This window comes from Phasianus colchicus, chromosome 26 (genome assembly GCF_987193195.1).
Source record: "Phasianus colchicus chromosome 26, bPhaCol1.hap1.1, whole genome shotgun sequence".
In the NCBI taxonomy this organism is placed as follows: Eukaryota; Metazoa; Chordata; class Aves; order Galliformes; family Phasianidae; genus Phasianus; species Phasianus colchicus.
Window position 1 is genome coordinate 4,877,604 of NC_143461.1, and position 25,214 is coordinate 4,902,817.

Below are 25,214 nucleotides of genomic sequence, written 5' to 3' on the forward strand. Positions count from 1 at the left end.
TGGCACAAGGGCACACAGCTCCTTCGAGGAGTTGGCTCCTGCTGTGATCAGTGCTGGCAGCAGCACAGCCTGGAGTCCAGCCGTGCCCAGAGCACCACGTGGAAAATGGGCATTTGGGGATCCTGTGCTGCTTTGCACAGAGCTGGGGTGATGCTGCATGGGGGGAGGATACTGGGGAAGCTATTTCTGTGTTATGGAAGGGCTTGGGAGCAATGCTCCAGACGGGGAGGGGAGGACAGCCCCTATTTATAAGCATGCAGGTAGCACGTAGGTGGTTGGTCACAGCCTGCTCTGCCAGCCCGGTTAGTCACAGCGAGCTACAAGTCAGAAAGGCTGGGAAAAACACACAGATCTACGCCTAAAGCCTTGTAGATGCCATGAATAACAGGGGCAGCTCTACCAGAACAGAGCCCTGGGCACACGGAGGGACACAGCCAGGCCGTGTCCTGCTGCCAAAGGTCCCCATGGGGCTCCCCAGATCCACCACCACCCCCCAGCACACAACGTCCAGCCACGGGATGAAGGCACCGCAATGTCCCCCCCCAGGAGCATCCCCACATCCCGCAGCAGATGCCACCCATCCCTCCTCCATCCCCAACCCGGAGCAGCGCTGCATCCCTCCGAGCCCCTTTCACCAGCTCCTGCCCGCAGCTGTCCAAACAGCGCGGTGTAGTCAAGCAAAAGGAGGGCACAGCAGCTGCCTGCAGCACCCAGCATCCCGCCCGGCCCATCCCAGCATCGCCTCCGGGCACACGTCCCCTCCTCCATGTCCCCAATCCGTACCCACGAGCAGCGATGTCAGCCTGCGGTCCCCGGGCTCCGAGGTTCTGTCCTGCTCCCGCAGCCGAGGGGAAGCGCCCGAGGGATGCTTCGCCCAGCGAGGAAGCATGGTGACACCCGGGCAGGGAGGAACCGGGAGACGGCTCCAAAATCTGTGCGACAAACACATGCATCGTACGGCATATGTTTAAAGCGAATCAAACCCGGTTTTACTAATCGCTCGGCATTTCAAGCAACACGTCGTCTCTGTCAGGTTAAATCTAGGGAGGCTCGCGTTAGCTGCTCGCGTTAATTAAACACAGGAGCGGCTCATTACGAAACGCGCACGCAGAGAAGGCGAGCAGCGGGTTGCGCTGTCACCAAACCCCATCCACGGCACTGACCTCGACGAGCACCGCGCAGCCACCGCTCGGCACCGCCGCGTCACATCGGCGCGATGGAGAGGAACCGCCGCGGTGTCACCGATCCCGCACAGCGCTCAGCTGCCACCACGCTGCCGTCCCCGCCGCTCCCCGCTGCCGTTCCCGCTCCATTTCGGTGGCTAAAAATCGCTGCTCCACTTTCGGTGCCAGCGGCCATCGCATCCTCCCCGGCTCCGTGCCAGCGCTGCGCTCACATCCTCTCTCCTGCCCTGGGAATTTGCCCCCCTGCCCGGCTCCGTTCTTCTTCTCGTACTGATATTTGTCTGTCTGTCTGTCTCTCTTGCTCTCTTTTCTGGTTCAGGCACTTCAAAGCTCCCCGTGGGTCTCTGGGTATTATTTTTTATTTTTTTTTTTCCTCTCGAAATGTCAGCGTGCCCCCTCAGATGCATCACATGGGCTGCAGCCAGCAGCCACTGCACATCCGTGCACGGCGCCGACGCCGTCAGCCCATGAGGTGCCCCTCCCTGCTCACAGGGTCTGCACGGGGGGACACCAGCAGAGCCCCCAGCAGCCACCGAGCAGCACACGAACACTGATTACCGGTGATTAAAGGCAGAGCCCTGCAGCCCCCAGGCAGCTCCAGCACCACCCGTTCCCCAAAGCCGCCGTTTTCCACCTGCCAGAACACGAAGCATCCAGCAGCAAACACTTTGCCCCCAGCACTGCTGCCAGCAGCCCGCCTGGCACGGATCTGACACCCACCCGTGGGCACCGTGAGGATCAGCCCATGGAAACCAACCTCAGGCTGCTGCCCACTGCCACGCAGCTGTGTTCTGCACAGCCCCTGGGCAGCCATGATATGTGGGATCGCTCCCGACCTCCACAGTGGGGACCTGGGGGAGAAGTGGCAGCCAGCAGCATCTGCACATGGGACCAGAGCTGGGCAGCATCCCCTCAGCTGCTCCCTCCTTACTTCCCATCTCATGGCTTTTCCAGGGCACAGAAGTTGCTTTCCAAACTCACCCTTTTTCCTCCTTCCCCCGTTCCTGGTGTTTCTCCCCATCACTCCTGGTGCATTTCAGCATCCCAAAAACTCTCATGAACTTATAATTGCTCACGTCCTCAAAGCTCGTCCCACACAACCCAAGAGGCAAAACCAGCTGCTTGGGGCTACAGCATCCAGGAAACCCTTCACCAAAGACACAAAGTGGGGTTTTATCCCATTTTGCAGATGGGGAAACTGAGGCGTGAACAGAGGGTGCAGCACCGCCCAGAGCCTTGGCAGAACGAAAATTCCAGCCTCTGGGATGAGATATCCCACATTGCCTCCATCCCAGGGGGTCCTGCTGCCCCCTCCCTATGGGGAAGTGTCCTGGATACAGTGCAGAGACACAAAGCTGGGGACACCAGGAAGGTGCAGAGATGGGAGGATGCTGTGCTGGAAAGGCAAACGCGGTCACTGCTTGCAGTGAGGATTAATTGTTCTTCCCACTCATCCCTGAATCCTGGCTTGCACCCACAGCCGTGCTGCAGGGAGGGCCAGAGGAAGGGGTGACCTTTGAATTCTGATTGCTCTGCTAATGAGAAGCAAATAAGCATTAGTGCAGCTGGAGAGCTGCTGGGAAGGGGCTGCCTGCAGAGAGGGTGGGCGCCCCATCTGAAACCCAAAGTTCCCCACTTGAGGACTTCCCAAAGCCACGATTTCTCTGCAGCACAACCCTGAGCAGGCAGTGTGGTGGCATGAGCTGTTGTGTGCACAGAGAGCCTATGGCTGCGTGACACCTCAGCCTCAGTGGGGCTGTGAGCAGCTGCATGCAGCAAGGCAGCTCCCAGGGGGAGGCTGGTAAAAGCAGCTCACACCTTGGGGCGAGATGCCTGCATTTGCACATGCGAAGCCAGACACAGATTTGCAATCAGAGGCTCTCCCAGGACCTGCCACCAGCACCTGGATGGGAACAGAGGCTGGATGTGAGCACTGCAGCAGCCACTGGGGTTGGGAGGAATGGAGGCCGGGTGCAATGGGGTCTGAGCACAGTGGGGTCTGTGTGCAATGGAGTCTGGGAGCAGTGGGGTCTGATCATAGCAGGGGCTGGGTGGAGAAGGGTCAGGGTGCAATAGGGACCAGGGGCAGTGGGGTCTGGATGCAATGGGGTCTGGGTGCAGTGGGGTCTGGGTGCGATGGGATCAGGGTGCAGTGGGGTCTGGGTGCGATGGGATCAGGGTGCAGTGGGGTCTGGATGCAATGGGATCTGGGTGTGATGGGGTCTGGGTGCAGTGGGGTCTGGGTGCAATGGGGTCTGGGTGCAATGGGGTCTGGGTGCAAAGGGGCATGGGTAGTGGCTCCCTATGCTCCCCCTCCTGATCCCTGCCATCTTTCTGCCCTGCAGACCCATGCCTGCTCCTCACAATGCCCGTGCACAGCCCCGGCACAATGAAGCCCTGCTCTGCTCTGGCGCTGCTGGCCGTGGCACGAACAGCGCAGCGCTCCTCGGGCACTGCAGCCCCTTTCACCCCTTGCTGGGAGTGAGACAGCACAGCTTTGTGTCTGCTGCCACGCAGCACAACGGCGGCACTGAGCTCGAAGTCTATCCAGCAATATTCGTGCATGCGGTGCCCTAACACACCCAGCACAGTGGGCTTATTGTATGTCATGCAGTGACCAGAGACGGGGGGCTTAGAGAGTGCTCCAGTGCTAGAGGAGAAGTGGGACTTGCCCCCATCCATCAGCAAAGAAGGGTTAACCAGCAGGGAGCCACGCTGAAAGCTTTGCAAAAAACAATGAGAAAAGCTGCAGGCAGTTTGATGGCCGTGCGTGGCCTTTGCTCAGCACTGCCTGCGCTCTGTGCTGGGCTGTGGAGCGACATTTCTGCCCGTGGGAGAGGATGTGACCCATTGCTGGGGTGAATGAGAGGCTCAGGCTTTTCCCTGGAGCAAACAGGCTGCATGGGCAGACAGACAGACAGACGGATGGATGGGTGGGTGGAGGTGGACAGCCCTCATCTGTTCATTCCTCAGCACAACAGAATGGCTCAGCGGGGTGAGGGACGTGGTGGGCAATGAGACCTCCGCATCCCACTGCGAATCCCTTTCCCATGTCTGAATTCCCTTCCTGGTGCACAGACAGAATTGAAGCTCAGCACGCAGCAATGCCCCAAAACTGCCAGAAAAGCCCACGTGAGGGCAGGAGCTCTGCCCAAACCAGAGAGGCAGATGTTCCCAGCTGTAGGGACTGACTACATGTCCAGAATTCACCCAGCCCATGGGGCAGGCGGGTGCCTGAGGGGCAGAAATGCCTTCTTCTTTTTTGGAGGCATCATATCAGCAGATGTGTCATGTCTGCCGCTCTCAGAAACGGGGAGGAAGCCAGATTAAGGAGAAGAGAAAAAGAATAAAGATAAAAACCCATCGGAGACCTCTTGACATCACATGGCTAAACGCGTTCTCACAGCTGAAGGGCCGGGGAGCGTCGTTTCTTATTAAACTCAACCAGCTGATAGCTGATAAATCCTTGAGAAATAAATACTCCTTCAACCCCACTGAGGAGAACAGGGGGTTCCGAGGTGGCTCCGCATCCCCAAAGGAGTGGATCCGTGGGGCTGCACTGCTGATAACATCTGCGGGGCTGGCACTGCGCTGCCACGGGTGCACCGATGGGCGCCGGGATGTGCCAAGCGCTGCCAGGTGGGGCTCAGGGAGGATTTGGCACCACAGGCGGGTGCAGCCTCCCACGAGCCCCGTTGTGCACAGCTCTGCTGGCAGAGCCCAAGCTGTTCTCAGCAGTCAGAGCCACCTGGGGAAGCGGCGAGCAGGAGCTCGGCCCCGTCCCGCTGCCTCCTGCGGCGCAGCTCCCAACCAGTGCGGTGGCTTGGCACCAAACCCTGCGGCGCGGCTCCCTTTGCTCAGTTTGCTGAGCACAGATGCTGCCAACCCTGCTCTGTAAGACGGGAGCGATGAGCCGAGCCCAAGCTCTGGTGGGGATGAGGATGGTGATGAGGATGGAGATGGGGATGGGGGGCACAAGAGATGCGCCCTTTGCTGCCGCCTCCGCCTTCCTCATTTTTCAGTCCCCATCCGAGAGCAGCCCCGGGGTTGTGGCACATCCCCGCTCCCAGGGACACTCGGACACATGTCACACACCACGTGCTCGGTGGCACTCAGTGCCTGCGGCCGTCGGTGGCCATGTGGTGGTGGTGACATGGGATGTGACACACTGCCAGCACAGCGATCTTATCGCCGCAACAGGAGAGCGTTTGTCCTTCCATGGGAAAGAAGGGGCCCAGCGCAGGGACCGAAGTGACAGAGCTGTGGCAGAGCAGCACACAGAGGGTTGGCAGCTCTGTGTCCCATATCCTCAATGCCCGTGGGCCCCTCAGAGCCCTGCACACCTCCCCCTGCCCTGTCCTACGGAGTGCCATCGTTGGCTCTGATTTAAGCCGGAGTGCTGTTAGTTACAGTGCTATTACCACCGCCGAAAACGAGAACTAAATGGCATCTCCCCACTGCTCCACTTCTATTTCTGCTCTCTTTACCCATTTGTAAACTGCAGGAGGGAACGATTTAAGGCATCTGAGTGAAAAGTTTAAATTAACAATTTACAAATAGCTTAATTGAGGTCCTGGTCTCTCTCTTCCCAAGCAGAAGCCGCTAAATGATTCTGAATCATTCCCATTTGTTGGTTCTTGGCAGCATCGTGCTCTGCCCTACGGCGAGTCTCAGCCAACGCACTGGGGTCTGGGTTTGTGCCCCAGCCCTGGGAGTGCCCCCAGGATCCCAGCCCAGGGGGTGGGATGCAGCCCCCCAGCAGTCCCAGCCCCTGGGTGGGCTCTGCCCGCAGCCTTGCGTTTCTCCATCTGCCCGCTGGCAGCCAAGGACACTCACGTCTGCATCAAACTGCTCAGCTCCCGGTCTAATTCTGGCACATCAGACAGTAATTATAGGTGCATCACCGGCACTGACAAATCTGCAGCTCGTCAGCATGGCACCTGTCAGTGCTGAGCTGCAGACGGTGTGCAGGGAGCGGGGCCACGGCGCTCCCAGCTTGGCTGTAGGGGCGACTGCAGGACCCCCATCCCACCAGCATTCCCCATCAGCCAGGCTGTGCTCTGGGGCTGCTCCTGGGGGCTCAGGGTTCTCAGCAGTGGGTGGGGAAGGGGCACTGCTCCGGGTTGCAGGATTGCTCCATCCCATGCTGGCAGCAATGGGTTGCATCCAAACAGCTGCGAGCGGGTTCTGAACTCCACCAGCCCAAGCTAAGCAGAGCTGGAGGGGAAGCACCCAGCTCTGCATGGCCTCCTCCTGCTATCCCTGTGCTTTGCTCATGCAGAAGGCAAAGCATCCCCTCTGCCAGCAGTGAGCAGGGGCAGAGGAGCAGCTCCAGCCCAGGAGCAGCCAGCAGTTGGGAAGAGCATCCAGCGCTGGGGAACGGGGGGAAGCTGCAGGTTGGAGAAGCAGGAGGGAAATGCATGCGAGGGAGAAGCAATAATTTTAATTAAAAGGCAAACGAGTGCACTGAAAATTGACTTAAAGCACGGAGATATTAAAAAGCCGTTGACTCTGTGAATGATTCCTCTTTGGGGGGAGCTGTGATGGGGAGCGAGCACTCAGTGAGGGCTGCTCCAGCATCCTATGCAAGGAGCAGTGGGATGGAGGGAGCAACACGGGGAGGGGTGACCCCACAGAGGGTGACCCCGTGTCACACCGGACACAAGGTGGGACAAAAGGACCGTCTGCTTTCTGCTGGGTTTTTTTGGGCATCTCCCAGCCAGGGCTCGCAGCTTTTGGGAAGGGGTGAAGCTGCCTTTCTTCCCGTGAGACGTGCTCATTAGTGGGCATCGTTACACAGCCACGGGGTGACCTCAGTGCTGCTTGTGTGCTCACTCCTGCGAGGATGCAGCTTCTGGAAGCGGGGGGCCCTTTAATCTTATTCAGACAAAAGCAGAACAAGATCTGATAGCTGGAAGCTGGAACGTCGGAAACACAGACAGGAGACAGCAGATGCGCTAAAGGGGCCGGAACTGCCTGCACCAAAGGGCAGCCATCGCTTCCCACCTTTACATCCAGGCAGGGAGATGGGAAAGACAACCCCCAGCTCAGCCACAGGTGGTGGTGCTACTGCAAGAGTCACTGCTGGAACTGCACAGCACAGCTGGGGTCAAACTGGGTATGGGAAGGGACCTCTGCGGTCATGGAGAGAGCTCACAGACCCTATAGAGCCCACAGACCCTATAGAGCCCTCAGAACCTACAGAGCCCTCGGATCCTATAGAGCCCTCAGTCCCTATAGAATCCTCAGTCCCTATAGAGCCCTCAGTCCCTATAGAGCCCTCAGTCCCTATAGAATCCTCAGTCCCTATAGAGCCCTCAGAACCTATAGAGCCCTCAGTCCCTATAGAATCCTCAGTCCCTATAGAGCTCTCAGTCCCTATAGAATCCTCAGTCCCTACAGAGCCCTCAGACCCTACAGAATCCTCAGTCCCTATAGAGCTCTCAGACCCTACACAATCCTCAGTCCCTACAGAGCCCTCAGACCCTACAGAATCTTCAGTCCCTATCAAGCCTTCAGATCCTATAGAGCCTTCAGATCCTATAGAGCCCTCAGACCCTATAGAATCCTCAGTCCCTATAGAATCCTCAGTCCCTACAGAGCCCTCAGTCCCTATAGAGCCCTCAGGACCTACAGAATCCTCAGTCCCTATAGAGCCCTCAGTCCCTATAGAATCCTCAGACCCTACAGAGCCCACAGACTCTTCGGAGCCTATGGACTCTACTTATCCATCAGACCCCACAGACCATACTGAACCCCCAGACCGCAGCACCTCCCTTCACCCCTCGATGCTGAAGCACCTCCAGGCTCTGCCCAGCCCCACTCAAGAACACGAATCCCAACACAGAGGGAGCCGTGGTGACAAGACGGTCAGACCAGATGATCTCTGTGCTCTTTTCCAGCCTTAATGACACCAAGGTGCACTTTGAGCCGGGCATCCTCCAGCTTTGGGCACCTTCCTGCTCACACAGCACATCCCTCAGTTGTGCAGCTCTCCTTCCCTTCAAACCAGCACCAGAAACCCACCAGGTCCAGGGTGTGGGGTTGGCCATAGGTGTGGGAAAGCAAAGTGGGAGGCACAGGGATGGGATGGTGCACCCAGATGGCAGAGGGGAAGGGGCTCTCAGCTCAGGAGCTCCCTGCAGTTCCCCCATCTCCTGGGCTGGATCTGATGGCTGCTGTTGCTTTAGGAGCTTATCAGCAGCTCTTTGGTGCACCCTCACCCCCCCAACCCCACCCCAGCTGCTGAAATCTCTACCGATGCAAACGCCGATGCAAACACCACCCAGCCCATCAGAGGCCAACAGATGCCACAGAAAGAAGATCTATTATTAGGACAGACCCAGCAGGGGTTGCTACTGAACAGATTCCACCGCGTTTCACTCTCACAGTTCCTCCTAAGCCATCCACACTTGCACAGCTGGCTCCCAACGAAGGCACCTGGCTCCTCACATCACCCCCGCAGAGCCTGCACTTCTCCCTGCAGAAACCTCCCCTCCCATCCCAGCAAGGAAAGCCCAAACCCTGCAGGCTGTGGGCTGTGCTGGAGGAGGGATGGAGGGGCAAACACCTCTGCCTAGAGTTATGGTCCCAGCACAAAGCCCCCCACCCCTCGCTGAGAGGGTGGGAGTCGATATCTCCATCGGATTCCATGTGGGCACGATGCCTTCCTGCTGGGGGGGTTATGGGGAGCAGACATGGAACACGAGACAAGGAGGGTGGGCAGGAGGGCAGTGCTGGCCCCCGTCCCCGGTACTAACCTGGTGACTTTAAACAAAGGGAACAGAGTCCTGGCTTCTTCCCTCCTGCAATGCGATCGAGCCCTGGTTAGGGACAGGAAAGGAGGAGATTCATGAATGAAGGCGATCCGGGTGGAAAAGTTCGCCAGGGATGGAGGGGAATAAATAAATACATCAGAGCAAGCAAACACACAATGAGTCTGAAACAAAAGAACAGCAGCAGGAAGTATCTGAGGATGGCAGCGTGGGGGGCGGCGGGGAGCTGGGCTGCACCCCATGGACCCCAGCATTGCCCCCCACCTATGGGAGAGCCGAGATGGGCACAGGGGGGGGCTGTGCGCATCCAAAGCCTCGTGGTTTGTGAATGGATTTCACACCCAGAGTGAGTAAATAATCTGAAAGGCGTAATGGGAGAGAAACGAGAAAGGAGAAAGTGGAAAATCCTTCCGAAATGCGCTTTGTTAATTTGTTGTGATAACAGAGCTTTGGGTTTAATTATTGATGCTGCGTTTTGGAATGTGCCAGGAAATGCTGCGCGGTGAATTTGTGGTGGTTGGTGGCCATGGGACGGAGCAGCCCCTGTGAGGATGGGGTGGGGGGAACCCAGAGGGGGATAAAGGAGGGGATCTGGCCCAGCTGTGAAGCCTCCCAAGCCAAGATGCTGCTGCAGGTCTGCCCTGGGGTTTGGCAATTGCTTTGCCCCTCGCCTCATGCTGAGGATTTGCCCCCTGAGCCCCTCAGTGTGGAAGGGAGATGATGGACTGCTTTCTTGGGAAGCAGGGACTGGGAGATGGGAAGAGCTGAACATCACCTGTGGAGCAGCACAACCTTCCCAGGGATGCTTTGGCTGGGATGCTTTGGCTGGGATGCTTTGGCTGGGATGCTTTGGTTGGGATGCTGCACGGTCAGGCAGTTCCCACAAGATCCCCAAATCCTGGGGACAGAGAAGAGCTGAGCAGCACCCAAACCACACTGCCAATGTCCCAACCCATTCCAGTCTTCTTTGCGCCCCAGTGCAAAGACGTGGCAACAGGATCACATTAGAGTGAACAACCTGAGAATGTTCAAGGGGGGGAGCACAGGTCCCTGTCACCCATCCGGGGTGTCACCGTCACCCGGTGTGGGGAGAAGGTGCTGCTCTGCACCGCGTGCCCTGCGCGTGGCTGGGGCAGGAGGAGGAGGAGAGCAGTGGGAGTGCCATGCAGTGCCCTTGAGTGTCCTTCAGAGGCTTTGCCTCTCACAGCAGCACAGCAGATGAGGAAGGATTGAAAATCCCAAACCTCTTTGATTCCCCCCCCCCTCCCCATCATGAAGAGAGTTGAAAAGAAGCGGCGAAGGCGAGAGGGAGGAGGAGGCGTGTGGGAAGGGAGGAGGGAGAAGGGTGATGGGGACACACTGCTCCCCTCCATCCCACCCCAGGATCAGTGCCCTATAGGGGGTAGGGCTCCCTGGGAGCTCCCACCTGCCAGGGCAGTGCAGGCAGAGCAAGCAGCCAACATGCACAACCCTGCCTGTTCCCAAAGCGCATCCACAGCTCAGCATTGTCCCAAACACCCAAAGGGACGCACAGCCTGAGCTGATTCCATGCAGGAGCAGCTGGAGGAGGGAGAAGGGCAAAGGCTGCCTCTGTGTGCCCTGTGGGCATGGACTGAGCACAGCCTTTGGCATCACCATCAATCTTCATAGCCCAGTGGGTGCGGGGCGATGGCACAGACTGGCACTGGGAGGTGGCTGGCAGTGTGGGAACACTCACCCGCTCTGTTTGGTCTGGGCAATGTGTTTTTAATGAGCCATATAATGTTTTTCAAACGATGTCGGAATCATTAATCCTCCTAAAATGAGACAGATTCCACATCCTCAGGCAGCGCCGGGGTAACACCTGTTGCACGGCTGAGCTGGCAGCTCTGCCTCTGCTCTGCCACTTCCTGGTGGCATCGGGGATGTTTAGAAGTGACCCTAAGTGCCACGTCCCCACATCCAGAAGGGACCCCTTTGGGGCTGTGCTGTGGGCACTGCGATGCAGCGATGGGTGAAAAGGAGCACAGACTGCTGGATGACCCCCATGGGGGAATGGCACATTGCTGAGGGTGGGATGGGGAAGGCAGGAGAGGGCAGGGTAGGCAAAGAGGGGTGGGGGGCTGGAAAAGAGAGGTGGGGGTGGGCAGTGCCACTGCAGGTTGGCTGTCCATGCCTGCAGCGCTCGTTCCCCGAGATCCAGCTCTAATTGCAGGAGGGAGGTGCTGTATTTTTCCATGCATGAAGATCCAAAGTGACACTTTTTCCCCTTCTCTTTTCAGAGCTCGTTCATTACCATAAAACCACCGAGCCAAATAGGAGTCCTGAGTGCCGTGACAGCATCCCTCCAAATAACACGGGAGAGGAGCGCATCCGTCTCCAGCTCTGCCCTTGCCAAGCGCTCCGGCAGCCGCAGCAGGAGCTGCTGACAGGTGGTGCTTCACACCCGCACCGCCTCGGCTCCACGGGCGCTGAGCCCCGGCTGAGCCCATGCAGATGGCAGCGAGAGATGGCGCTGCAGGAGGAGGAGAGCAGATCTGCCCTTTGGCGAGGCTGGGTCACACTGCCCTGCGCCACAGCCCAGTTCCCACTGCGCGGCCCTGGATGTGCCTCTCCTTTCCATCCCTTCTGCCCCCACCCGCCCCCCACCAGCAGAAGGGGGGATGGTGAACAGGGGGGATCCCACGTGGGGAAAAGCATTGCTCTGAATCCCCACCCCATTGCCCCCCACGCCACGTTGCCGGGTCCACGTGAGCCACCACTGTGCTGCCTCCAGTCCCATTTCAGCCCCAAACGTCCCATTTAAAAACCAAACCACAAAACCCAACTTGGATGCCACAACCACTATCCGACACCCTCTCCGAGTCTCACTGCTGGGTTGGGGGTTACAGCCTCCCCTCTGCACCTCGAGCATCCCTGCCTCCGTGGTAACGAGGCCAACAAATGAGAGTCGCCAGCCTGAAGCTTTGGATGTCTCTGACTCCAAGGTGCTCTCGAGGAAAACGCCGCCAGCACAGCCCTGAGCCAGAGCTGCACCGCAGGGCACAGCCAGAGCCCTGAGCTATGAGATGGCAGCAGTAAATCTGGGCAGCTCCTGAGACGTGGAAGCTTTTAATGGGCTGTAATTGAAATGTGCCAACCCGAGCAGGAGCAGATCCTACACCAGCAGCCAAAGCGGCCGCTTGCAGACTCTGCTGCAGCCCAGGAGGAGCGGGATGGGGACGTGAGCTCTGCTCACAGCTCTTCTGTCCATCCCACCCTAAGGGCTGAGCAGGATAGGACCATCCCAGCAAAGGGCTGCAGGGTAGGGCTGCCACAAGAAGAATCTTCTATCCGTGTCACCTCCCCTATTCGAGATGTGACACCAGTTCCCTCTTTGGGGATGGAGAGCAGATGCTCCGTTTCCCAACGCAGCGCTGTGAGCTGTGAGCAAGGAGCTCAAACCCATCCTCTTCCCTTATCCCACCTCCTCCCCCCAGCCCCCCTTTGCAATCAGAACATTTCAGCACAGGGAAAAGAGAAAAACAAACAAACCAGAAGTGTTTGTCCCTCCGCCTTCCTCTTCCTCCCGCCCCCACCCAGCCCTCTCCATCAGTCCTTCTGTTGGAGATGAATTTAAAATAAATAAATAAATAGAATTCAAATCCTTCATTTGCATAGGGTTGTTTTTTTTTTTTTTTTTTTTTTTTTTTTCTCCCCTGAAAGTGGAAACCGTGCAGGGGGAGGGCAAAAAAAATAAATAAATAAATAACATAAAAACAGCTGACGGCAAAGTTTTATTATCCCCATTGGGCGGCGAGGAGCAAATCAGTAATATTTTAACAAGCATTTAAGCTCCTTTGCTGAGTGCCTCTTTGAGGCTCGGTGCACCTGCAGCCCAACACAACCAGGAGGGGGGGGGGGTTCACGAGGGCTCTGATGGGAGCAGGCACAGCTGATGGGTGGCAGCGTGCTCCCTCCTCAGAGCTGCAGCTCACCAAGCAGTGCCAACAGCATTGCTTGCTGCTTTGTGGTCCCAGTCGTACTGCAAAGCTGTGCTGGGTGGCACAATGGGGATCTCCAAGCAGGCACTGCTCAACTCCCCCAGCAGAACTGCCCCAGGGTGTGAGTGCAGCTGCTGGGAAAGAGCCCACGGGGGTGCAAGCACTTCACAGCCACAAAGCTTGCCTCCCCACAGCTCTCCCTGCCCAGCACTGTGTTCGTGCTGCCCCTTCCTGTGCGCAGACCCCAGGGCAGGAGGTGCCAGCCTGCAGCACGTTGCTTTGCCAGAGGTCTGGGCTGAGACCCATCCCCAGTTGGGATGGTCTGAGGACACGTCCCCAGCACGGGGCAGAGCAAGTGGATCCCTACAGAGCTGGAGGTGAGCTGCATCCTTCCTCCTTCCTCCTCCCCATCCACATCCACACCCAACGGCCTCTCCAAAGCTGCCTGCAGCCTCCCTCTGCTTCCCCCCAGCACAGCTTGAAATAACACTCTGACAGCAGGAGCCTCAGCAGGCTTGTCTGTGCACAGAGCATCCTGGGGGCACCTCTATGTGCTTACCACCTCTCAGAACCATGAGATCCCCCCCTGGCTGTGTGGGGATGTGCCCCACAGCCCCATCCCTGCTCCACACCATGGGTACAGTGCGTGCGTATCCGTGCGTGCCAGGCAGCATCCCTGGGGCACAGGGAGCTGCTGTGCACCCTGGCTGGGATCGATGCATGGCAAAGAGGAGAATCAATTTCTCTAATTAAAGCCTGCACCGCTGGGCTGAATCTTCCCTCCCCGCTCCCTGTGGTAGAGGGCTGGTCCAGCCTCATGCCAACAGCCCACGGGGACCAGCGCTTCTGGTCGATGCCAAAGCAGCTCTCAACCAGGGCACCCCTGCTCCCATGGCAAGGCACAGCACAGAGAATTTCTTAGAAGAAAAAGAAAGCAAAGGCATGGGTGGGTGTTTCCTGCCAGCTGGGCCTTGGCTGTGAGGCTGATGCTTGCATGGGAGAAGGGAAGAGGAGGATTTGGGGGAGGGGGCACAGCCAAATCCCCACCTCTGAAACACTGTGAGGCAGAAGCGAGCCTTTATCCACATTTCCAAAGAGGGAAAAAATAACCATGGGGGAAGCCAAGCAGCATGCCCAAGGTCACACAGGGAGCTTTGACACCAACCCAACCACGAGCACCAGCAGCAACCAGCCCGGGGCGATGGCCACACCGGGTCTCAGCATCACCCCCACAGCTGGAGTCAACCACACTGCCACCCCAGCCCAGTGCACAGGGGCATTTCCTCTGCCACGAGCAGGGCAGGTGGACTGGCTGCTAGCAAATAAAGGCCCTTTGGCACAAAGGCAGCCCTGCCATGGCCGGGGGGTCTGCAGCTCACCCGCTGTCCCCAGGCGCCCATCAGGAGCGCACGGAGCCGTTTTCACGGGCATGCAAATGCTGGTGGCTACAGGGGCAGTCTGGTGGGAAATAATTAGCACATTGGAAATGCGTTCCTCATTAAAATGAGGGAAGAGCCACCGCTGGGGTGGGAGTGATCAGGCAGCTTTGGGCAGCTTGGATCCTGCACGGCAGCCCCCACGCCAGCGCGAAAGTCGAGGAGGGGATGAGAAACATCGGTGTCCACAGATCTGGGCAGGGAGATGACGAGCAAGCTCGGGGTCCCTGGGTGTAAATTCCACTGGTGCCAGGGGAGGGGGCACGCAGATATCGCAGGTATCAGCCCAGCCCGGAGTCCCCTCCCTCCCATCCCCAGATAGGAGCCGGTTGGATGCAGCCCCCTGCTCCCCCCCAGGGCTCTTCTCCCAGTGCAGGGCGCGATTCTACGGCCACGCATAACCCAACCCAACTTCCCCACGAGTTGGGTGCACGCGAAGGAAGGGGGAGGGACGGGGGGGGGGGCACAGCATCGCCCTCCCCACCCGCTTCACCGCAGCCAGAGCAAAATCGCAGAGAACAAAGAGGGGAGAGGCTGCGGGGCGAGGGCTGAGCGCTGCCCGCGGCGAGGGCAGACAAAGGGACCCCCACCCACGGGCACCGCAGCCTCACGCCGCGACCCCAATTCCCCCCCTTCAGCCCCGAACGCGGGGGACGGACCCGCTGCACGGCGCGGTGGGGGGAGGGGGGGAAGCAGGCAGCCTTTGGAGTTATTTTAAGTTTCCCTCCCCGCCACCTCCCCCCACGCCCGAACCCAGCCCGGGATGCGCCAGATTTTTCCTCCTCCTGAAAGGATGCTGAAAATAGCTCCGAGGGGCGACCCGCAGCGGCTCGTCCTGCCATTGTGCCCATCGGGCAGCGGACGAGGGGCGAGGAGCAGGTGGGGGGGGGTGGAGGGGGGAGGGAGGGGGCTGCCGGGGAATGGAACCCAAAGCCCGGTCCGGGTTCAGCGCAACGCTGCGGAGCCGTCGGTACAAAACGGATCGTTGCGAGCATCCCATCCAACCCCGCAACGCCCGGCCCCGAGCTGCGCCCACACCCCGAGCCCCGCAGCACCGAACCCCGCAACCGGCACAGCTCCGCAACCGGCACAACCCCGCAACCCCGCGAGCATCGGCAGCGCTGCACCGGGGAGACGGTCGGAGGGAGGAGGAGGAAAAAAAACCACACAAATAAAAAAAAAATACCTGCTACTTAAGAATGGATGCACATAGTGAGAGTGACATGCCTTGAGAGGGTGTATTCCCCATCCTGCTCCGTCGCTCGCTCCCTCCGATCGCTCCTTGCCGTCCGCCTCCGGCTCAGGCCCGGCCACGCATGGGAGACGGAGACGGAGCGCGAGCGAACGGGAGCGCGCCGGGTGTGTGCGCGTGGGAGCGCGCAGCCCGGCGCTGTACAAAGGAACAAATGGGAAAAACACATTAGCTCATGATAGATTAATGTGCGGGGAGACGCTCCCCCTCTCCGCTCCCTCTTAAAGGTCCCCGCCGTTGGTATTTGGAGATGGGCGATCGGAACGGCTGATGGGCGAGAGGGTGGCCGGGACCGGGGGGTGGGGATCGGAGCCGCGGTGATGCGCGGGGGACGCGGCTATGGGTGAGGTGAGGGAGGAAAAGACACAGCGGAACAGCAGCTGCCCACCGACTGGGAGAGGGGCGGGGTGGGCAGCGAGCTGCCCGGCTGCACGGTGTTGATTTTGTTGTGAAGGAAGATCGAGGGTGGGGGGGCCAAGAAAAAAAAAATGGGGTGGGTGGGGTGCTGCCAGCAACGGAGCCTGCAGGACCAGCAGCTCCCAAATAATGCATCCAGCGTGACCTCCCCACCGCATGGCAGCTGCCAATTCCCCACGAGCAACCGAAGACCCTCTGCAGCAAAGGGCTGCGATCGCATGGGGGTATCCGTGCAGGGGCTCAGCCCGTGTCCAGCAGTGCTGCAGAGCAGAGGGGAGCAGCCCCTGCCCAGTCACAGTGCATTGGGTGCACGGAGGGCTCCCGTGGCGCATCGCCGTGATTGGCACCTCGTAGTCAAAACAAAACCCCAAACCCCACCCTGCAGTCCAGAAGGTAATGGCAGGGACAGAGCAGGAACAATGAAAGCAAGCAGTGCTTTGATTTGCACAGTTTCCAGGGTGGGCTCACAGATTTCCCACTCCCTCCTCCTCCTCCCCCCCATTACCCTGCTTCCCATCCCTGGGGGCTGTGGGACCACCAGTCCTTCCCATCCCAGGGACAGCAGTGGGGAGACCCCAGTTCACCCCAGCAACCCCTTCCCCTGCAGCACTGCATTAAGAGAGAGCCACTGCCCAGTGGCACGGGGAGAGCTGCTCCATTAGAGCACGACCGTGGGGCAAAAGCCTTTTTGCAGCTGCAGCAAAGTGCATCATGATGGGGCTGACGTGCTGCTGGCAGGATGGTCCGGCACACAGAGCCCAGGGGGGGCAATGCACAGCCTGTCCCTGCTTGGTGATGCACTCCCTGCCAATTTGCAGCCCCGAAACAATGTCCTGTCATGAGGGGAGAAAAGGAGAGATGGAGTTCTGTGTGCTGGCTGGGGAAAGAGGGAGAAAAATCATGAATGAAAATCCGGATAGAAAGAGACCCCGAGCTGCTGTTAGACCTGGGAGTGCTTTGGAGATGTAATAGGAGGTGAAGTGCTTATAATGCAGAGTGAAATGGTCCAGTTTGTGTCACGCTGGCAGTCAGACAAGAGGAGCTCGTGTTCCCCCTGGCATTAAATGTCACAGTGAGGACCTGGCCATGATTTGCTGCGTGCAGAGATGCTGCCAGGAAGGCCCGAAACTCCCTGCATTTTGGAGAGCAGATACCCTGCAGGGGACAGACACCCCCCACACCCCACTGTTCCCCACTGTAGACCCCACGCTGCTGCTGGATGGGTCACCATGAGGTGGGAGATAAAGAACATCAGGGTAAAATATAAGCAGCAAAGTGGAAAATTCTCCCTTGCAATGCAGGAGCAAACCATGCAGGGCCACCAAGAGCCACTCAGATCCAGAACAGACATCACAGCGAGCAGCTGGAAACAGCAAGGACAACCTGCACAGCCCCAGCAATGCCCAAAGCTGCCCCTTGGGACCCCCACAGCGATGCCAGCCCCCCCCTCCAGGGCAGCTCTGACAGCTGCTGGCTCACAGGGAAGCAGCAGTTTTGATCACAGCAGATCCAAGGGAGGTGCTGAGACGTCTCTAAGCGTGCTGAAACGCAGCCTAATCGGGACATCTACTCTCTAACAAGTTACACCTTCCCTTCAGAGCTGCAGTCGTTTCAAAAACGCATTCAGGAGAAATATCTGAAAGCTAAAACGTATCAAACAAGCACTTTGTCCTCATCAGCAGAGGGGTTACAGACCTTTGCTGGTCTCCTTCCTACCAACTTGCACTCCAGGTAGCACAAGGCCACGTCCAAAGCTGTTAAGGCACATAGGGATGGGCAGAGTGGGACACACCAGCACCAGGAGCCAACAGCACCGTGGGAGCAACCCATGGAAGGAAGCCTGATAGAGCACAAGTTTCCTTCTTGCTGTTATCCCAGGCTTTGCAGAGGGAAGGTCCTGCAGCCACAAGAGATTTAACTGGGAGAGGAAAGCAGAGATTGCGGGTAACCCTGTGGTTACGGCAGTTGTGAGCTGACAGCCAGCACTCATGTGGAGCTGTGGGGTTGGGATCCCATCAGGAACAGCTCTGCCCCCCCGGGATGCTCCCAGCACCAAACCCTGCAGAGCTGCAGCTCTTCTCCTCCCAGATGAAAGAGATGCGGGGCTGCCCCTAAGCCCCCTGCCCACCCCCAACGCAGGCAATGGGCTGCTGGGGGGTGACTTTGAGCAGCTCCCCCCAATGGAAGGCACAGGGAAGGGGCTGCAGTGGTAGACAGAAAGCTGGTCTGTGTCTGGGGAGGAAACCAGGGGATCCAAAGGTCTTTTTAGGACAAATTGGACAAAAAAAGAAACGTGCCATAAATAATTGAGGGCTGAGGCTCAGCTTCCGTGTTCCTCCCATCCATTCCAGCAGCAAAGAGACCCTGAGCCACTCTGTGGGGCCAGGATCGAAGCCCCAGGCTGAAATTTGGGCACACTTTGCCTTCAATGAGCAACCCTTCCCTCTCCCACAAGCATGCAGCTCCTGCTGTAGTGCATCAGGAAGGTTTTGGGGAGCAGGAGCCCCACAGGTGCCCCCCAACAGGTGGGGATCAGTGCCACAGTCCCCAAGTTATCCCAATGGGTTTAACACCTCGATGCTGATAGGGTGTTTCTTTCTGCCCTACAAAACCCCTCTCGGTCACAGCAAGCTCCCCCCAGCACCAAACCCCCATTTCTTATGGATATCAAATGTTTTCCTCTTTACCCATCCCACTGTCACTTCACTTAGGGGAATGGGATGGACACACAGCCCTATTAAACAGGGAGCCTCAGGGAAGGCAAATCCAAACCCACCCCAAAGAAGCAGCCCTGTGTTTCTGTGCCCCCATCTTTCAAGCTCACCATCTCCTCTGTAGGTGAGGAGATGAGCACCAGCTGGGCATGGGGCTGGGGAGGGGGGAGAAGGACAGAAAGGTCTCCAGCTGTGCCCTGGGTTGGGGGGATTTTAAAGCAAACTCTGAGCATCCTAAGCACTGGTGTCTGCCTTGCTTGTATTTTTAACATTGCTTTGCAAAGCCATCCTACACACATCTGTCCCCCCACTGCACGTGATCTCAGCCTCCTGCTTCCCAGCTCTGCCCACGCTGGCCGTGCTGCCCCACGTTTCCATTTCGAATGCACCCCATCAAAAGTAAATATGGTCTGCGTTATCCCCCTCCAGTTCACAGGCGTAGGGCTGTGCCAGGTCTCTCCCTGATGGGGCCTTGCAGTTTCCCAGCACTGATCCCCTGGGAGCACAAGGAAAGGCTGGAGTGCTGCAGGAAGGTGGGCAGCAGAAGTTGCTTCGTGGAAGGGAAACTCTGCAGAACCTGAAGGATCTCCCCAACCCGCTCCCACGTGGGATGCAAACAAGAGGAGCTGGCTGCCCAGCTTCGCAGTGATGGATGAGGGCTTAATAACAGCTAAATAATACATGTATTTGGCAGACGTGTGAGCAAAGCAAATAGATTGTGGTGTCTCAGAACGGGGCCCTTCGCAGCCTCCACGTCCCTTCCCATCTGGAGCATGCAGGGAAGTGGCAGTGCTGCTCAGAGCCTGTCTGCTGCACCCGATTTCTGTTGGGAACTGTGCTGCAAAGCAGGTGTGTGCTCAGCCCCCCCCCATCCTGCAGCCCTGTGGGTGCAGTAAACAGAGGGCAAGGAGGGGCCCCCCGCCTCATCCTGCACCCCAGCATCCCACCTCAGTGGGGTTGAAGCTGCAGAAGTGCAAAACCCAAAGGAGAAGAGCAGCCTGGGGCAATGCACTGGGTTCCCTTTTGCTATTAGGGAAGCAAAGAATTCTGCTCCAGCATAGAAACCCCCCCAGAAAGCAGAGCTGGTCCCAAGCCCTGCCCCCCGGGTGCTGCCCACCCCATAGGACCGAGCAGCAGCCCCCATCCAGCCCCCATCACTGTGTGTGCACTGCTTTCCTCTGGGCATGGGGATGAGGAAAAGTCTCCATAGCAACTGAGGACAGCTGTGACCGTGAGTTGTAATTGTGCTCCATCAGGTTTGTTTTGGGGCTGAGCATTTGGGGTCTGAGCATGGGCACCACGTAGCAGCCAGACTGCAAAGGTGGGGGATCCAGAGCTGCCCAGGTTTTATAGAAGGGAATATAAACAAGGGAGAGCTGGGTCCAGATCCCGTGTCCTCAGCCCCGGTCCCATGTGGGGCTGAGCTCTGCTCTGTGTGCTGTGCACACTGGATCTCTGCAGGCAGCTGTGTGGGGCAATGCCACACAGGAGGCACCATCAGCTGCTCCCCACCAGTGCTGTGTGAGCAAAGGATTGTCGATGCATAATGCATGGATGTGTGAGCAGGAGGGGAGGAAACGGCAGTGAAAAGGAAAGGGGAGGAAAAGAGGTTGAGATGGTCAGGTGTTCCTCCCTCTGCACCCTGGATTTGGTGTCTTTCTGTGCTCTCTGGGGGTCCGCTGCTCCCCAGAACTCCCTACCCTACTTGGTGCTCCCCTGTTGCTCCAGCCTCTCCCTGCCACCTCCTCCTCCCACCCTCCCTTCCGTAGCCCCTCCAGGTCTCTCACTCCCAATGTCAACCCTCCTGCAGTGTGTGACCCTCCCCCAAAATCCCCAATGCCACCAGCTCAGCATCCTCACAGGATGGGGTCCTCACCTCTCCTCATCCTGCTGAGCCCAGCCGCCATCCAATGCTGGGGAGAAACCCCAAGGCTTCATTTCTTCGTGCAGCTTTAAGAGGATTTTTCTTGTTAGAAGCAGCATCTCTATGGATGTTTGGAGATGACCAGTATTTGCACTGACCAGACAGGAGATCATGCATGGATCCTGGGGGAGGACAGCCAGAGGTTTCCTGGCACCTGGATGCTTTCCTACAGATGATGGAGGTGACCTCAGCTCCCCAGTATTGCATTGGTTGCTGTATCTGGGAGGGCTGTGAGCAGTGGAGGACCCTCTGCTGCCCTCCACACAGTGCTGGGACTCCCCAAAGCCCCACCAGCTCAGCAGAAAGCTGAGGAAGGTTCAGCCATCAGCCAACAGAGACGCATTATCAGGGGTTGATCTGAGGCAGCAGCTGACAGTTAAAAGAGGAGAAGAACAGGGGTGAGCGGGGGGAGGTCACAAAAAGCCACGAGAAGCAGCTGATCTATCTGGTGTGTGTGTGTGCGTGTGTGTGCTGGGAGGAGGAACAACAGCAGAGAGGCACAAAGGGAAGAGCAATGCAGCAAAATTGCTGGGCCAGGAGAGCCAGCTTGGCGCAGCATCCAGCACGGATGCAGATGGGGTAAAATGATGTTGAGGTCAGGGATGGCCTCGTGCTGCTGGAGACAAGTTGGGCAGGACCCTGAGGGGAGCTGCACAGGGGTGGGAAAGAGAAGAACTGTGGCATATTGTGAGCAAGGAAAAAAAAAAAGGGGGTTGTTAAGATTGAGGCTCTGTGGATGGGGAAGCGCAAGGAGCAGGCTGAGTCACGGCTAACACCTTGCTGATGGGTAAATGCCACAGCTCTGCTCAGAGCAGCAGAATGGGGCTGTCTGCAGCAAAAGAAGAAGAAAGGGAAAGGAGAGGGGTAAAGGACTCGGAGGGGAGGATTAAATGTTATTGAGCACGGCTGGGTTGGAGCTGATGGCCAGGAGGCAGCACACAGGCAACCCTCATCCATCAGTGGAGGTGTGGAGAGAGCTCAGCCCCTCTGCTCCCAGCAATGGAGGGGGTGGCAGTGGGGCAGATGGGTTCCCCAGGCCCTCCCCCCCCCCAGGGTGGGGGTCTGTGCTGCCCAGGGCTCCCAGCAGAGCTCATTCAGTGGGGTGGATGGGGTGTACCTGTGAACCACGCACTGCACGGGGCAGCTCAAGGGGGTGGGGATGTCTGAAAAGAGTGAGTTTGAAGGCTATTTCTGCAGCAAAAGGAACCAGGAATCTGGGTCAGAAAGGATAGGGGAAACGTCAGCAGAGTGCGGGGTAAGAACACAGCACTGCTCCAAAAGGAGGAGTGGGGCTGAGGTCCCCATCACCAGCAGCTCTGCCATCCCCAAGCAGAGCACAGCTCCCCAGGGAGGGGTCACAGACACAGGGCCACTTCCATAGCACCCAGGAACTGAGCATAGGGAAGACTGAAGGGGATTACTGGGCTGTGCCTTCCATCCAGGCTGAGGGATGTGTGCCCCCAAATCCTTGTCCTCATACCCTTTGTCCCCATCCTCTTTCCCCATCCACATCCTTCGCCTCCACCCTTGTCCCCAGTCCCTTTCCTCACCCTTGTCCCCAAGCCCTTGTTCCCATACCCTTGTCCCCACACCCCTTGTCCCCATACACTTTCCCCCACCCTTGTCCCCAAGCCCTTGTCCCCAGGAGGACGAGGCAGCAGCAGTTGGGGATGATGAGCTCTGCAGCACTCGATGAGGAGCAGGAGCAGCGCATGTGGCTTTCTGCTGCTTCCCACTGACTCCCTGATCCAGACTTGGCAATCCAAACGCTGTTGATTATCTCTCCTGCCATACAAAAGAAGGTTCTTGGCAAAGATTTCTAGAAAACTTGGGTTCATCCCAGTACAGACGAGGAAAACTTTTGAAAAGTCAAAAATGTACACGGATGGGGGGGGGAAACAAAATGTCTGTTCCTGAAAAGCTGAAGTTCGATGACTGCATCGCTCCTCTCCCCAGGGAGGTGGCAGCCCTTCCTGTGCTGATGGCACATCCTCCATTTCTTTTGCAGGGTGCCAATGGTGCCATGCCCCTGTCTGGCTGCCCTCCTCGTGCTGCAGATGAGCCCCTATGCTTTGTAAGAGGACAGCAGGCAAAGGTGTGAGCTCTTCTCTGGGAGGTGCTCAGATGGAGCTGGTGGGGGAAAACATCCCCAAAAGCCCTTTCTCTCCTTCGTTCCCATGCAGCACAGCAGCTCTGGTGGGCTGTGCCTTTCAGCCAAGCAGGCTGATTCCCAGGACAGCAGCTGGAAGGGGCAGATGCAGAGCTCTGCAGGGATGAGAGCTGGGAATTGGCAGACGTGGCCACAGGGAGCGATGCCCAGAGCCTGCAGGTCCTTCAGCTCAGTGCAAAGGAGCTGAGCTGGAAGCCAAACTGAAAAGCACCCCAAAATGAGTGCAGGAATGCAGCAGGGCAGGAGGACGGCTGCTCACAGTGCTCCTGACCCCACTGCCCCCTGCACACACCTGAGCCACAAAGACCTTCCCAATAAGATGCTGTTTAGGACAGAAATGCCAGTCACACCTCCCATTTGTGTGCTCTCATCAGCCAGAGCTAATTAAACCCTGCATGCAATCACTGCTTAACTGAAAGTTGGTTTCCTGCAATGACAGAGCCAAGGATGCAGGCAGCCCATGGTCTCCTGTACCCAACAGGAACAGCTGCCATGCTGCTCCTGCTGCTGCATGCAGCTCCACAGCCCCTTCCCCAGCACAGGGACTGCAGGTATAACTGGGAACCCAAAAGCATTGGCTGTGGCAGGAGTTTGCAGCCTGGTAGCAGCACAGGACTCTTGGTTCTCATGCAGACCTTGGGCTGTGCTTGCAGCCCTGCAGGAGAAACTTCCCTTTGCCCTCCAGCTTTGTGGGGGGGGGGGGATGCAGCCAGGGCAGCACTTCCACCCCACAGCCCACAGCTTTTCAGCAGGAGGTGAGGCAGGGAAATGGAAGAAATGCAAAGGGGAGATGTGGGCTCCAGCTGAGCTGTGGGACCCAGCCCAGCCCCACCGCCCCACTTTCAGGACCTGCTGTGCTGTGTTGACTCTTGACCACAGAACAGGGATTTCTCAAAGCTGAAAATCCAACCGTGCTCTGGAGCAGAGCTGCAGTTCTCCCCTCCTGGTTTCTTCCTGCTGTTCCCACCTGCTTCTCCTGCAGAGCTGCTTTCAGACAGCACCACAGCTTCAAACCATTGGGGAAACCTTCCCAATCCACCTTTCACCTTACAAAGTCCCACAGAACCCAACACGGGTCCATCTCAGTCCAGGCTTTATAGCTGAGACAGCAGCACGACTGCAGAGCCAACAGAGAACCCGATAGCCAGGCTCTGCTCCCATCCACCATCTGCTTCCTGCGGGACTCTCTGCCTCTATTTCTGGGCAGCTCGTGCCTGCCTGCCTGCCTCGGAGGGAAGGTGGGTGGTGGGGAGGATACCTCAAGCTGTTGTGCTCCGTGGGGCCTTTTTTAGCATCCTTAGAAGAAAAAAAAAGGATGCTGGGTAAGTTGGATGGGGTGACCTCGCTGTGCCAAGGCAGTGCAGCGTGGGAACAAGGAGAATTGGGGAGGGGGGGGTTGCAGGTGGGAAAGGGGAAACTTCACGTGAGTCATGGCAGGGTGGGGGGGAAACAGGGCACAGATAAGAGGGAAAGGGGGATGCAAAGATCTCCTGGGGCAGCAGGGATGGAAGGAGGAGGCAGGGGAGGAATCCCAGGATGCTGAGCTGCTGGGCTCACACCGAGTAGAATTGCTGGCAATTTTGCTATAGAAAAAAAAAAAAAAAGAACAATTTGTGTGAATCCTAAAGAAACAGAGCCTGGGTGGTGGGGGGGAGGGATGGGGGATGGGGGAGAGGGCAGAGCTGGGTGCTGCCACCCATCACAATGCATTTGTCCCGGATGCTCTGCACCTGTAACACAGGATTAACCCCATGCAGACACAAATGCACCCGCAGAGCTCGGGGTGAGCAGGTGATGGGGTGAGTGGGGATGGTAGAAAGCTTGCAGGAATGGCAGATTGAGGGCACTGTGCACACAAACCTGTTGGATGGCGGGTGTTACCCTGGAGACACCAATGGGTCTCAGTGTTATTTATGCTTTTCCGATGACCAAAACAGCACTGGGATGATATGGCTCATCGATTTCCCTAATGAAAACCTTGGTGAACTGTAATGCCAGCCCGCAGCACTGCGGTGAATCACAGGAGCCAAGGAGGAGCTGATGGGAGCTGCTGGGGGGGTCAGAGAGATGGAGAGCATCTGCACACATCTACCCACCTGTACACAGAACTGGAGAACAGCTGGGGTTCATCCCTGCTGCTGGGACACACAGCATCCCCTACTTAAAGCTGTGGGGCTGTAAAGGGTTTTTCCCAGCCGTGGTGCAAACTGCAGGAGAGCCAAGCGTTGTCACCCCTCCACTTGATTTGCTGATCAAAACAGCTGAAATGCAGCACATGGAGGTCCCAAATCCTGGTAAAGCAAAGGGATCCCCAGCAGGATGTAGGGAAAAGGGGTGGGGATGGCATCTCCCTTCAATATCAATAATTACGTGCCTGTAA

General features: G+C 57.8%; 1 protein-coding gene across 13 annotated transcripts in view; it reads right to left on the reverse strand.

Moving 5' to 3' along the window:
* SRCIN1 (SRC kinase signaling inhibitor 1) overlaps nt 1-15,764 on the reverse strand; it is a 52,759-nt gene extending 36,995 nt beyond the window's left edge. For 5 of the 13 annotated variants that reach the window (XM_090124906.1, XM_090124908.1, XM_090124905.1 and 2 more), the window contains exons 1-2: nt 15,544-15,763; nt 784-932 (exon numbers count right to left, since the gene is read on the reverse strand). In XM_090124906.1, coding sequence (XP_089981032.1) covers nt 784-889 — 106 coding nt within the window. In that variant the 5' untranslated portion in view covers nt 890-932; nt 15,544-15,763. Of the gene's footprint in view, nt 1-783; nt 933-1,163; nt 1,545-8,944; nt 9,008-15,543 lie in introns of those variants that run through there. The other 8 variants (XM_090124907.1, XM_090124911.1, XM_090124916.1 and 5 more) reach the window with 8 other exon arrangements.
* Nucleotides 15,765-25,214: the final 9,450 nt, after the last annotated feature.